This window comes from Salvelinus fontinalis, chromosome 30 (genome assembly GCF_029448725.1).
Source record: "Salvelinus fontinalis isolate EN_2023a chromosome 30, ASM2944872v1, whole genome shotgun sequence".
NCBI classification, from domain to species: Eukaryota; Metazoa; Chordata; class Actinopteri; order Salmoniformes; family Salmonidae; genus Salvelinus; species Salvelinus fontinalis.
The window spans coordinates 35631150-35645144 of NC_074694.1; the positions used below are offsets into that span (position 1 = coordinate 35631150).

Consider the following 13995-nt stretch of genomic DNA (forward strand, 5'->3'; position numbering starts at 1 on the left):
CTGCATAATGCTAGCATTTTCAAATAGACAGTAAATGTACTTAAACATTATACCATCTATTAACGAAGCCGTCTGCACGCAATAGAGATTTGGAAACATTTGGAAATTAGCTTGCAACTGAGCAAACAGACCAAGAAATCGAGTGTGTGGCGTCTGGTAGGAAAGACCTTGCCTCCGAAAGATGGAATGTGCAAGGCACCTGAAATTCCTTCAGCAATTTCACTAATGCAAAGCCCTTTTGTAATTGTCTTACTGCTCCGCTGATGAATAACTACGGAACTATGCAATCCTGGAATTTCGCAAATCTCGGGATATAAAAGAAAATATGTGTCTCATGCTTAGGCACATAAAAAGCAGTGATAAACCTTTATTGTATGGTAGTCGCCCTCTGGTGGGGAGAAGTGATATTTTTCTGATAGAAACCAAATGATGTTGAACGTCTATCTGCGTTTGGGATGTTTGATTGATTTTGATATCCCACAGCCCTGAACACGGTTTGTTTTATTATCTTGATTTCTGTCCAATTTCTACACCGATTATAACTAAGTCATGCAGTTTAGTGTGGGTCCCTTGTCACACGAAAACGCAGGGATATAATACGGTTGGCCGGCTGGTGAAGCTCCATTTTTATTGTTGTTGCCAAGTTCAAAGTTCGCAGCGAAACAACAAACAAAGCAGACGGCAATGTACTAGCTAACTTAGTTTAGTAGTTTGTAAGTATCAATTATTACTACCTCAACTAATTTTGACGAAATGACATCTGCGTTATCTAAACAAACGTTGTTGTTCACGACATTTAGTCTAGCTTTGACCCGGTTTTCATACTGCTCAGTTGCAAATGCTAACGTTAATTCAAGCATACCTGCGATTGCAAATTATTTCGGAACGAAAGGCAGATATGAGGAAATAAACCCTTATCTCATTAATGACATCCTCTCGGTGAACAAATCCCTTCTAAAACCGGGATGTACCGATTGCACTGCTATTCATGTGACCGCCATAATTCGGCATGGAACACGATATCCAACGACCAAAAATATCAAAAGGATGCAACGGCTTTACGACCTTGTTCTAAACGACGCAATGAACACCGATAAATGGCTGACTGAGATAAAAACCAAGTGGGAAATGTGGTACACTGAAGACATGGATGGGAAGCTTGTGGAAAAGGGGAGAGATGACCATCGACATCTGGCTGTCAGGTTGGCAACATTCTTTCCATCTTTGATGTCAGAGGAAAACCTCAGGAGCCATCGTATCCGTTTCATCACTAGCTCCAAACACAGATGCGTGGACAGCATTGTCGCTTTCCAAGAAGGCCTCCTCAACCTTTGGAAAGTAACAGGTGAGTTTGTAGAGTAAAGCTAGTTTAGTCGTTTTCCTATTCTCTGAATTATAAATAGGCCTGGGGGTATCACACTCAGTCACTCACACTGATCACCAGTGCTTTTTTTTCTCTCCTCCCGCTCCCAGAAAGACGGTAATGTAAAAGCGCGGTGATCCTTCAGCGTATTCATCCTATCCTGCCACACTGATTCTAAATCGAATTGTATTGGTCACATACACATATTTAGCAGACGTAATTACGGATGCTTCTGAGAAATAATACACACACAAAAACCAAATACTTAAAAGTTGCTTAGGAGCTAGAAGCAAAGCTGTTCCGTCTGTCGACACCATAGACATGAGCTGTGTTCGAAAACTACTATTTGTGACGTACATTTAGTATGTTGTATGCTTATTGGTCATTTAAGTAATAATGCCCGAGAAGCCGGTGTTTGGTGGATATATTGGCAAAGGTGTTGTTAGGCCCCTGTAAATGTTAGTCTAAAATAAATGTGAGAATATCTAGATGCTTTTTATAGTTTATAAATTGCCTGGCTGGGTTGATGAGGCAGATGGAACAGAGTAAATAGGCATTTATGTCATAGCAGGTGGTAACTTGTGGAATAGACACCGTCTCGAATCCGGTTTTAACCAATCAGCATTCAGGATTAGACCCACCCATTGTATAAAGTTAGTATGCCAAAAGTTCCTGGATGTCTTACTACAGTCGCCAAAATTCGAAGTATACAACAGTGGACACTTTCTGTGCTTTTAGGGCCCATAATGCAATTCTTCAGAAATGAGCATGGCTTCACAACAATTTCAGATTTTGAGAAATGGTGGAAAATATGCAGCCGAAGTCTGACGAGAGCGGATACAAATGTAAGTACAGAAAGTTCATTAGTTAAATTAGTTAACTAATTATGATAAATGTTAAGAAAATGTTGAGCAATGTAATAAAAAAAAGTAAATACTTTTCAAATAAGTTACATGTGGCTGACAATTTGTTTTGCTACGCTAGCCTTATGAAACGCATAGCATATCATTACAGCAGTTGCTTGTATGTATCGGTATGTTAGCTAGCTACCTAAATTTACTTGGCTACTAATAAATCGACAGTTTATTGACAGTTTATTAACTATATGCTATCTAACTACCCAACGTTTATGGACTTGATTATTCACGTCATGCTTAGCTAAGTGGTATAGTCGTTGTTCGTTCTCAATGGACATTGTTAAAGAAGTCGTAAGATGTCTAGCTAGTAATTTGTTATGCTAACATGCTGGCAAGAAGTTGCATAGCAACAGCATCAACTTCCAGTAGACAGGCGGAGCGTAAGTACACTTAACTGAAAGGATACCGTTCGTTTACAGTATACTCAAATTTACTTATACTGTATACTACATACTTAATGAGTATATTTGTATTTTTTTATTTCACCTTTATTTAACCAGGTGGGCAAGTTGAGAACAAGTTCTCATTTACAATTAGGCCCTGGCCAAGATAAAGCAAAGCAGTTCGACACATACAACAACAGAGTTACACATGGAGTAAAACAAACATACAGTCAATAATACAGTAGAAAAATAAGTCTATATACAATGTGAGCAAATGAGGTGAGATAAGGGAGGTAAAGGCAAAAAAGGCCATGGTGGCGAAGTAAATACAATATAGCAAGTAAAACACTGGAATGGTAGATTTGCAGTGGAAGAATGTGCAAAGTAGAAATAGAAATAATGGGGTGCAAAGGAGCAAAATAAATACAGTAGGGGAAGAGGTAGTTGTTTGGGCTAAATTATAGATGGGCTATGTACAGGTGCAGTGATCTGTGAGCTGCTCTGACAGCTGGTGCTTCAAGCTAGTGGGGGAGATAAGTGTTTCCAGTTTCAGAGATTTTTGTAGTTCGTTCCAGTCATTGGTAGCAGAGAACTGGAAGGAGAGGCGGCCAAAGGAGGAATTGGCTTTGGGGGTGACCAGAGAGATATACCTGCTGGAGCGCGTGCTACAGGTAGGTGCTGCTATGGTGACCAGCGAGCTGAGATAAGGGGGGACTTTACCTAGCAGGGTCTTGTAGATGACCTGGAGCCAGTGGGTTTGGCGACGAGTATGAAGCGAGGGCCAGCCAACGAGAGCGTACAGGTCGCAGTGGTGGGTAGTATATGGGGCTTTGATGACAAAACGGATGGCACTGTGATAGACTGCATCCAATTTATTGAGTAGGGTGTTGGAGGCTATTTTGTAAATGACATCGCCGAAGTCGAGGATCGGTAGATGGTCAGTTTTACGAGGGTATGTTTAGCAGCATGAGTGAAGGATGCTTTGTTTGCGAAATAGGAAGCCAATTCTAGATTTAACTTTGGGTTGGAGATGTTTTATGTGAGTCTGGAAGGAGAGTTTACAGTCTAACCAGACACTTAGGTATTTGTAGTTGCCCACATATTCTAAGTCAGAACCGTCCAGAGTAGTGATGCTGGACGGGCGGGCAGGTGCAGGCAGCGATCGGTTGAAGAGCATGCATTTAGTTTTACTCGTATTTAAGAGCAATTGGAGGCCACGGAAGGAGAGTTGTATGGCATTGAAGCTCGTCTGGAGGGTTGTTAACAGTGTCCAAAGAAGGGCCAGAAGTATACAGAATGGTGTCGTCTGCGTAGAGGTGGATCAGAAACTCACCAGCAGCAAGAGCGACATCATTGATGTATACAGAGAAGACAGTCAGCCCAAGAATTGAACCCTGTGGCAGCCCCATAGAGACTGCCAGAGGCCCGGACAACAGGCCCTCCGATTTGACACACTAAACTCTATCAGAAAAGTAGTTGGTGAACCAGGCGAGGCAATCATTTGAGAAACCACGGCTGTCGAGTCTGCCGATGAGGATGTGGTGATTGACAGAGTCAAAAGCCTTGGCCAGGTTAATGAATACGGCTGCACAGTATTGTTTCTTATCGATGGTGGTTAAGATATCGTTTATATACTACATATTATGTTAGTATGGGTATTCAAAAACAGCTCTGCTCTCTTATTTGTACATAGAGGTTATGGGGAGGGCCGTTAGAGTAAGCAACTGATCTTGACACAGGTCTTGGTAGTGGTGGTCAGCTAGTGAAGAGTTCCCTACTCAATCACATCACGTAGCATAGGCTAGTCTGAATTTGAAACGTGGGAAAGGCAAATAAATAAATAAAATAATAAGAAAAGGTTAATCGAGTTTGGGGACATTTTTCAAGCCCAAAAATCTAGAGAAAGATGGTGAATCGAACCCAGAACCAGCCAGAGGACTATCAGTGCCGGAGGAGAGGTGTGAGGGGCAATCTGTTCCTGATGGCAATGCCTTAGCTAGCAGCACTGCTAATCCTGCAGTGCATCCACTGACAAAGTGCTCGGAGCAGGTGCAATTTGTAGTTCAAGAATACGCAAACGTATAACCCCTTGCTTGTCATGCAGAATTCAAAGTTGGGCTGTACAACATGCAAAAAAGGTTGGGAGCTTGGTCCTAGAAACGACTAGAGGGATTAAACTAGCAAAAGAGTGGGTGGAATGTACCCGTAACATCCTCTGCCTCAGAAAAAGGTTTTTGAACATGCCCGACCCATGGTGCATTTAATGGTGGCAGCAAGCCTTGTAGACAAGGCTAAAGAGGACACCCAGGTGATAGTTAACACTCAAAGAGAAAATAGACACTACAGCCAGAGGAGTCTAAACGTCACAACTCATGGCTTTGAGGAAGAAGTTGATTGTCAGTAGTTAAATGAACTTGACATAGGGAGAATCATTGTGGGAGGTTTTGAAAACTAAGGTAGGAAAAAATAATTCCTTTACAAACTTGTGCTGTGAATTTAATCTGAATATGTGCTTAATTTTAACACAAAGGCAGGAGTTCTATATATTCTCATGTGTGTTCTGCTGTAGCCTACATTGATTTATTTTATTTGAAGTTATATTCCGATATTGTGATATTTGTTCTACTGCTACATTGATATCTTGAAAATGATATGAAATTCGGGTCGTGTAAGCCCCACAGCTGAGTATGTGTGCGTATGCATATGGCTGGTGTTCTACAGTGTCGTGTCTTTGGCATTGCCGGATTAATTGCTATGACATGCTATTCTATAAAATAATTTCTCCGTAATTAATATTACCTGATTGAACTAATCATGTAAATGTAATTAACTTGAGAGGGACACCACAAAATAATATTTATAGAGCTGTTATCTTCCGAATAAACTCAAAGATTTAGTAATATTTTACATCCATAGCAGTCAACATTAATCGTCATCTTATTCAGTCTCATCTGAAAGTTGTAAATCCTTGGTTATCTGCAAGAATCCTGGCTAACAAGTTGAATCAGCAATACAAAATTGTATTATTTATTTACTAAATACCTAACTAATTACACAGAATCACACATACACAATTAAATCATAACTTGATTACAAATTGCCGTCATAAACGAAAACGTCCCTAGCGGGCGGAATAGATATGACAGCTTGTTACACAAAGGAAAGGGGCTGGGTTTTAGTGAAAGAGCGGGAGACTGGAACAGAGGCGAAGCTGTGCTATCGTAAATACAGTATCTTATGCATTCTAAATTACCGCCCATTTGGAAAAGGAAAATGCAATAAATATTTACTCTGAGCTGCGCTTCAGTAGGTTGGTGGTAGATGGAAGACCGTGTCGCCAACCCGAGTCCTCTGTCCTTTGAAGAATGTCTCTGGTGGTCACTGGATACGTTGTAGTAACGTCGTTGTGTAGTAGACGGGATACTCTGACTGTCCTTCCTAACCTGCGTTTGTAGCAGCTGTTGCTAACTCAACGGCTAGGAGGTATCACTTCTGTAGTGAATACGAGTTCAAAGTTCATACCATTCACAACCAAAGTTCATGCTGATGTTGGCTTAGGTCTGTAGTTATTATCTGAACCATTCTGACATGGGATCGTCACCCTCATCTCCTCGGAACAGAAAGTTATATTTTTGTCAATGGCTTTATATAGTGGAGGGAGAGGGGTGTGTCTGAAAAGTTTATTACCCATGTCTCTTCACAGGGGCGGGCCACTGGTTGAGCAGAGGCCCAAATTTATGAAAACCCAAATCTCTCATTTGGAAGCTAAAATTACATTTTATCTCTTCACAAATAATTTCATATTCAAACATTTGAATTAAACAACAATTCCATGTGAATCCGATACCTCTGATGTTTAGACTTTCCACAGTAGAGTTTATGTCATTCTATCATTGATGAGAATGTGTCAGAGGGCAACTGAACTGACATAATATACCTTAAGTACCACCGCATATGTTCAGTTGGTCGGATTACCAGAATATAGTTCATTTCCCCCCAACTTCTGATGTTCCCAGAATCTCTATGTTAACCAAAGGGGCTTTCTAATGTCACATCAGTAGGGAAGGGGGAGGGGGGAAAGAGGTATTTATAACTGTCATAAACCTACCCCCAGGCCAACGTCATGACAACAGTGACGTCAAAAAATGTTGCTGTACATTGATGTCTACAAAAGTAGGCTATAAGAAATTCGGACTATACTCAAGTATGTGGCCTTAAAATGCATTGAATTAATCAGCACCTTGGAGAGTGTTGTCCATTTCACCACCATATAACAGTAGCCTGCTATACGTTTGCTCTGTCTGCTGCGCTGCAACATTGTTTGAAACCTTTTCTCTCAATGTAATCCGGTACCTCAGAGCCCCCCGCATAACTCCCCCCTCTCTCACACTCACTATGTGTTCCGGGACCTCCCGATTTACAAATGAAGCACTGCTGATCACCATTAGTACAGTCTGGTGGGGGTGAGATCAGCAACAATAATATACAATGTTTGGAGTCTCTTTTTGTCTTGTTACAGAAGTTGGACCCAGCCACGAAATCAATGATGAGTTGATGAGATTCTTTGACCAGTGCAAAAAATTTGTTGACGATGTGGAGAACAACAAAACTGCCCTCGAAGAGGTCCACCGCTTCAAGGCCTCAGCAGAGATGAAAATAGTGCAGATGAAGATGGCTGACCAACTGCAAGTTCCATACAATCACATCACACCAGGTTTTTAAAAATATATTTTATTTCACCTTTATTTAACCAGGTAAGCTAGTTGAGAACAAGTTCTCATTTACAACTGCGACCTGGCCAAGATAAAGCAAAGCAGTGCGACACAAACAACAACAGAGTTACACATGGAATAAACAAATGTACAGTCAATAATACAATAGAGAAAGTCTATATACAGTGTGTGCAAATGGCATAAGGAGGTAAGGCAATAAATAGGCCGTAATAGTGAAGTAATTACAATTTTTAGCAAATTAACGCTGGAGTGATAGATGTGCAACTGGACTTGTTGCTTGGTTCCAAATCGTAGCCACTTTGTGTAGTTGAGGGAGTTCATCATGTTACGGCTGAAACTTCCCATCCTCTTATGCCAGTTGAATTCATTCAATAATTCTCCCTTTTTCTCACCAGATCTGGTGGAGGCTGCATTCTTCCTGTGCTCATACGAGTTTGCCATCAAATCTTTGAACTCCCCCTGGTGCAACCTGTTTGATGAGACTGACGCCCAAGTATGTACACAGCGGGAGAGCTATTGCCTCTGCCTCCATAAACAATGAAGAACCCAGTTCAGTCATACCGTTCAAACCGGTCCTTCACATTATCATTAACACAATCACCTGTGCCTTTTCAGGTGCTGGAGTACAAAAATGACCTGAAACAGTACTGGAAGAGGGGCTATGGTCATGACATCAACCGCAAGTCCAGTTGCACGCTTTTTCATGACCTGTTCAATCGCCTTGATAAGGCTGCTCATGAGATCAGGTGAGTCGGTTGTAAAGTTAGTCCACAGTCATTTTGACTACCGTGGTCATATCATTTAAACACAAGTGCTTAAATAGGCCAATCATTGTTATCAAGCCACTCGCCTTGCTTGTTATTGAGAAACTATTGGGTCCCTGAGGGTATATCCACCGCTTCCTCTCCCATTTAATTGTTACACCTGTTTTAAAAATGGGCTCTCTACAATGGGGAAAGTCATTGAGGTAAACTGCTACATGGCAATTGATTGTTTCTCCTTTGTTTCCCCCTCTGATGCATTTCACAGCACTTCCCTTAGTAGTTATAACATTGTAATAACATAGTAAGTGTGGCTGGTTATTATCATGATTATTGAATTGTGGATTATGTCCCCTTTTTTTCTGTTCAGGTTTGGGCATATATCTGAGGCTGTGACCATTCAGGTGGGCCATGCCGAGACCCTCCTGCCCCTGTTGGCCCTCATGGGCTTTTTCAAAGACGAGACGCCCCTGACCGCTGACAACTTTGACCTGCAACATGGCCGCACCTTCCGCACCAGCCGCATTGTGCCTTACGCAGCCAACTTGGTCTTTGTGCTGTATGACTGCAGTGAAGGCCTCCGGCTGCAGTTCCTACTCAACGAGACACCTCTGAAATTCCCCGGTATAAACCACCAGGCTCCACTGTACAATACGGTCAGAGAGACCTACAGAGAGTTGCTGCACGGCTGCAATTTCGAGAAGGAGTGCGAGCCGTCCAGACCCAACAGAAACTGTGAGCTGTGAGCTTGGGGCATGTGAAGGTGGGGGGCTCTTTCTATACAAGGGTTTGAAGACTCAAACGTCTGTGTCATGCAAGAGAGGGGGTTTTAAAGGTTTTGTCTGAACCAGTTACTTTTTCTTTATGTTATCTTTTTAGAAGTAACAGGTTTTACAGATAGCTTTTACTCCCTTTTTTGTCAGGTGTCACTTTAGCACAAGTTATCATGATGCTTGCTTTGTTTTCTAGGGTCATCCAGGGTCTTAATTGAATTCACTCTTTTTAGAGGAGGGAGAGCTTTATATTTATGCTATTTCACGGTTTCATATTGATTTATATTATATTGCAGATTTTCCAGGTGCCTTTTTGGGTTTTCATACAGTGTGCATTTTCCAAAAGCAGAAAGAAACAATGAGTAGAATATAATGTCTGCCACTGGATAGATGCAGTGGGTTGGGTTTCCTTGCTGAAAAACTCTTTGCAATTGTTTGTGTTTGTTACATTTTTTTGCTCTGTAATGAGTCATTTTGTGTGTTCTGATTTTATATTTGCACTCATTTATCAGAGACATTTACTCCAAAGTTTGCCTTTTTTAAATATGGACTCGAACATTATTGGACTGCATTGTGAACAAAATATACCTTTTGAACAATAAGCTTTTCATTTGGGGTTACCTTAGCTGAGTTACTTTATTTCATTATTTTCTACATTGTCATTTGATTTGTTTGTGAAATATTTCAGATGAAAGTAAATGCCTTGAGATTTTGACATATTTGCTTTTGTATCAAATGCAAATTGAGCAACCCATTTCAAAATCAGTAAATTACGTCATATGGTTCAAACGTTCCATGACAGTGGTTATTTGTAAATGCCGTTCATGGGTTCTCTGATTACATGGTTTTCTTTCGATTTTGCAACGGATCAGCAAATTACCTATGGGAACTCCTTCCCCTTCACGCGATGCGATTGAGATTAATATTAAATATTGTAGCGATCCGCACAGACAGCGGTGTGTTATGTGGTAGGCTATTAGTGGGTTGTGTTGTACTTACCAGTGTTCGCGGGGTCCGACATGCCAATCAACCTGCTATCTGCCAATCACGGGGATGCCTGGAATGTTCTGATGCCGGGCATCCTGGTGGTTGGCGGAGTGGCGTGGAGGGGGGTTGGGCAGGGGGATGGCGCATTGGAAGTTAAGACCAGGTTTAGCCATTGTTCTCTCTCTTACGTCTGGGCTTCACAAGAGAAGGTCACGGTTGGCTTGTGGGGTACCTTTTGTTTATTTGGCGTGGGCTATGACCAAACAGTAGCCTGTGTAAAGTTGGGTTAATAAACCGTCAATTCGCAAACTCAAGCCTCTGTCTGGACAATTGTTCCTTTATGATCTAGTCAGGTCATTACAATATGTTTACTGTTACGCCACACCCTTACTGAACCCACGTGACCCGTCACTGCAAAAGGCAGTGTGACGTGACCTTCAGCCTTTTCTTCACTTGCACGTTTGTGTTTTACATTACGAGACTGCTATTAATAGTCTTTAGATTACTTTCGTACAGAATTACGTATTTTTCAACGACTCTGAGGTGCTGAAGTTTATTTGTTATCTAATCTACAATCTCCCCACGTCTCTCGTTATTGTGCCTGCCCATACTAGCTAACTTTTTAGCTTTTTGTCTAGCATTTCCATCCTTGTGTGTTGGCTAGCTAGTTAGCTTCGAGTCTATCCTATTACCTCAGAATTTTGCTCGTAGCTAGCTAAGTTAGCCATACATAGCAACTATAACTAGTTAGCTTGTTGTACCTGTTGTTGGCGCTTGTAGACCCGCGGTGTCGTGCCAGTCCCCTCTTGACTGCCACACCAGCCCGTTGATCCAGCATTACCACTCCCTCGGTTGGAGTATTGCTGTGATCAAGGAGCTCAGCAGTGATGTAGGCTACCGGTCCTTGCTTGACAAAGACAGTCCACGCTTGACTGCCAGTCAGATGGCTTCATATAAGTGGGAGTTTCGAACCCGGACCTTGATACATATTTAGGAGGGAACCCCTTCCTCCTATAGCTCCTCCCACCAGCCTCCTCTGATTCCAAGGCAGGAAAAATGACAGCACTGCTTCAGCCGCCAGGCTTAGGTCAGTATCGCTGCTGAATTTCTATCAGAAAAAGCTGCAGGAACTCTCCGCAAACTACGATGCTGAGACCATAAAATAACTGTCTTTAGTTACAGACTTGCTCATCCAATGCCTTCAGGGCAATACTCAGATGGTTGAGAAATCTTTAGCAACACTGTGTTGCATGGCACCACCTATGGTTAGCGCAGTCCAAGCTCTCTAACAAAGAGAAGGTTCCACTCCTAGGTGTACCCATATCAACTGGCCAGACATTTGGCCCAACAGCGGCCCACCTCCTCCAAGTGTCTAAGGAAGACAAGACAGAGAAGCACAGATGGAGCTTCAGCTCCTCATTCCAAAGCCTAGAATGCATCAGCCAGCAAACCATTACTCCCGTCCCAGAGCCACAACTTGGGAAGCCAAGAAACCAGGCTCGGACTCACGCTGTACTAGGGCCTTCCGAGTGGCGCAGTGGTCTAAGGCACTGAGTCGCAGTGTTAGCTGTGCCACTAGAGATTCTGGGTTCGAGTCCAGGCTCTGTTGCAGCTGGCCACGACCAGGAGACCCATAGGGCGGTGCACAATTGGCCCAGCGTCGTGCGGTTTAGGGGAGGGTTTGGCCGGTCGGGATGTCCCTGTCCCATCGCGCTCTAGCGACTCCTGTGGTGGGCCCGGGCGCATGCACGCCGACACGGTCGCCAGTTGTACGGTGTTTTCTCCGACATATAGGTGAGTCAAGAAACAGTGCAGCTTGGTAGGGTTGTGTTTCGGAGGACGCGTGGCTTGACGACCTTCGCTTCTCCCGAGTCCATACGGGATTTGCAGCGATGAGACAAAACTGTAACTACCAATTGGATACCACGAAATTGGGGAGAAAAAGGGGTAAAAAAAATGTTTTTTAAAGACTCACACTGTACCTGCTCAAGAGTGGAGGAACAGACACTCATGGCCCTACCAAAGAGGTGGAGCGCAGCATCCCCAAAGAGGCAGAGGTGCACCATATGCAGGCTGTGTCCCCTATGCATCACATCACGCAGAGAGCCTCTGTCCTGATGGGACTAACTCGCTAGCACAACACTGTTTCCTCGAGCACCACATTTCCAGCTAGAAAAAGGTCAGTACAGTGGACCTGAAAGACGTATACTTCCATATCCCCATTCTGCCAGCACTCTGAAAATACCTGAGATTTGCCTCCGAACAACGTGTTATTCAGTTTGAGCCCGTCTTCACTTCACAGTGCCTTCGTGAAGTATTCAGACCCCTAGACCTTCTCCACATTTTGTACAGCCTTATTCTAAGTATTAAATCGTTTCCCCCCCCTCAAATCTACACACAATACCCCATAATGACAAAGCAAAAACAGGGTTTTATAAATTTTTGTTAATGTATTCAAAATAAAAAACATATCATATTTACATAAGTATTCAGACCCTTTACTCAGTACTTTGTTGAAGCCCCTTTGGCAGCAATTACAACCTCAAGTCTTCTTGGGTATGACGCTACAATACATGTTTTTTAATTTACTTCCCTATTGGACCCACCGCTATGCCAGTTCTATTGGTGTGTCATTCTGTTTTACTTTTTAAGATGCAGCCTGTAAGATGCAGCCTCTGTGGCGGTTGGGGCAGACAGACAGAAAACGTTCTCCTGCTACACTGTATCAAAAACATGTAGGCTTCGTGTGTCAATCATAGAGATACTTTGGAGTCGATTCTGGCATTGCTTCTTGTCACAGCTGTTTGGAAAAAATATAATGGAAGAATCATTCTTACCTGCGTTTCTGAGATTTTAATTACAGTAGCCTACACAAGAAAGTGACCCAGTTTCTGCCACAAATCAATGTTGGGGGTTCAGTAGACCTGTGGATTGACTCAACACTTGCCTGTCTGGAAATCACTGCAATGCGAAACTGATTCTTGGCAAAGAAATTCCTTTTCAATTAGAATAAGAATATTAAACATCCACATTAAATAATATGCCACCCATGTTATACACTGAGTGTACAAAACATTAAGAAGACCTGTGCTTTCCATGACATAAACTATGATCCCATATTGTCACTTCTTAAATCCACTTCAAACAGTGGATTGAAGGGGAGGAGACAGGTTAAATAATTATTATTAAGCCTTGAGACAATTGAGACATGGATTGTGTGTGTGCCATTCAGAGGGTAAAAAGGCAAGACACAAGATTTTAGCGCCTTTGAACGGGGTATGGTAGTAGGCACCAGGAGCACCAGTTTGTGTCAAGAACTGCAACGCTGCTGTGTTTTTCAAGCTCATCAGTTTCCCGTGTGTATCTAGAATGGTCCACCACCCAAAAGACATCCAGTCAACTTGACACAACTGTGGGAAGCATTGGAGTCAACATGGGCCAGCATCACTGTGGAACGCTTTCGACACCTTGTAGAGTCCATGCCCCGGCGAATTGAGACTGTTCTGTATAATATCAACACAATGAAGGTTATTGTATAGAATGTATTATGATTTACATTTACATTTAAGTCATTTAGCAGACGCTCTTTTTTGTACAGGCCCCCCGTGGGAATCGAACCCACAACCCTGGCGTTGCAAGCGCCATGCTCTACCAACTGAGCCACACGGGGCCTTTACTATATGATATGATAGTGTATGATGTGTTTAACTGTTTCAAATAGCTGAGATGTGTGCTATTACAGGTTGTGGCATATTTAGTGACAGGCATCTAGGCTACACACCTGGATCTGGGTTATGGCTGCTAAACAGTGCGCAAAGTTGTGCCAGTTGAACCAGTTTTGATTAAGCTTATCCATGTCCCTAACAAGGGCTCATTGACGAGTTGTGTCTAACAGTTTTAGTGAGCCGCTATGTACTATGGGAGTCACTGAGCCCATGGGCCAAATGAATGAAGCTCATTCTGGGCAGACCTGGGAGAAGCATATCCAGGCCTGTGTGTGAGGGGTTGCAGCCAGCGAACAGTGGGCCTGACTGCCACACTGCAGGAATGTATCAATGAATAGCCCTTTTTGTTTTCC

General features: G+C 42.7%; 1 protein-coding gene and 1 non-coding gene across 2 annotated transcripts; one reads left to right on the forward strand and one right to left on the reverse strand.

The window, feature by feature from the left end:
• Window positions 1-444: 444 nt before the first annotated feature.
• LOC129829119 (multiple inositol polyphosphate phosphatase 1-like) lies at window positions 445-9637 on the forward strand. Its single transcript, XM_055890667.1, has 5 exons — window positions 445-1345; window positions 7183-7377; window positions 7792-7889; window positions 8012-8142; window positions 8528-9637. The coding sequence occupies exons 1-5, from the start codon at window positions 754-756 to the stop codon at window positions 8901-8903; spliced, it is 1392 nt and encodes a 463-aa protein (XP_055746642.1). The 5' UTR covers window positions 445-753; the 3' UTR covers window positions 8904-9637.
• Window positions 9638-13513: 3876 nt separating this feature from the next.
• Window positions 13514-13589, reverse strand: trnaa-ugc (transfer RNA alanine (anticodon UGC)). Its single transcript has one exon. It is a non-coding gene; the product is annotated as a tRNA-Ala (tRNA).
• Window positions 13590-13995: the final 406 nt, after the last annotated feature.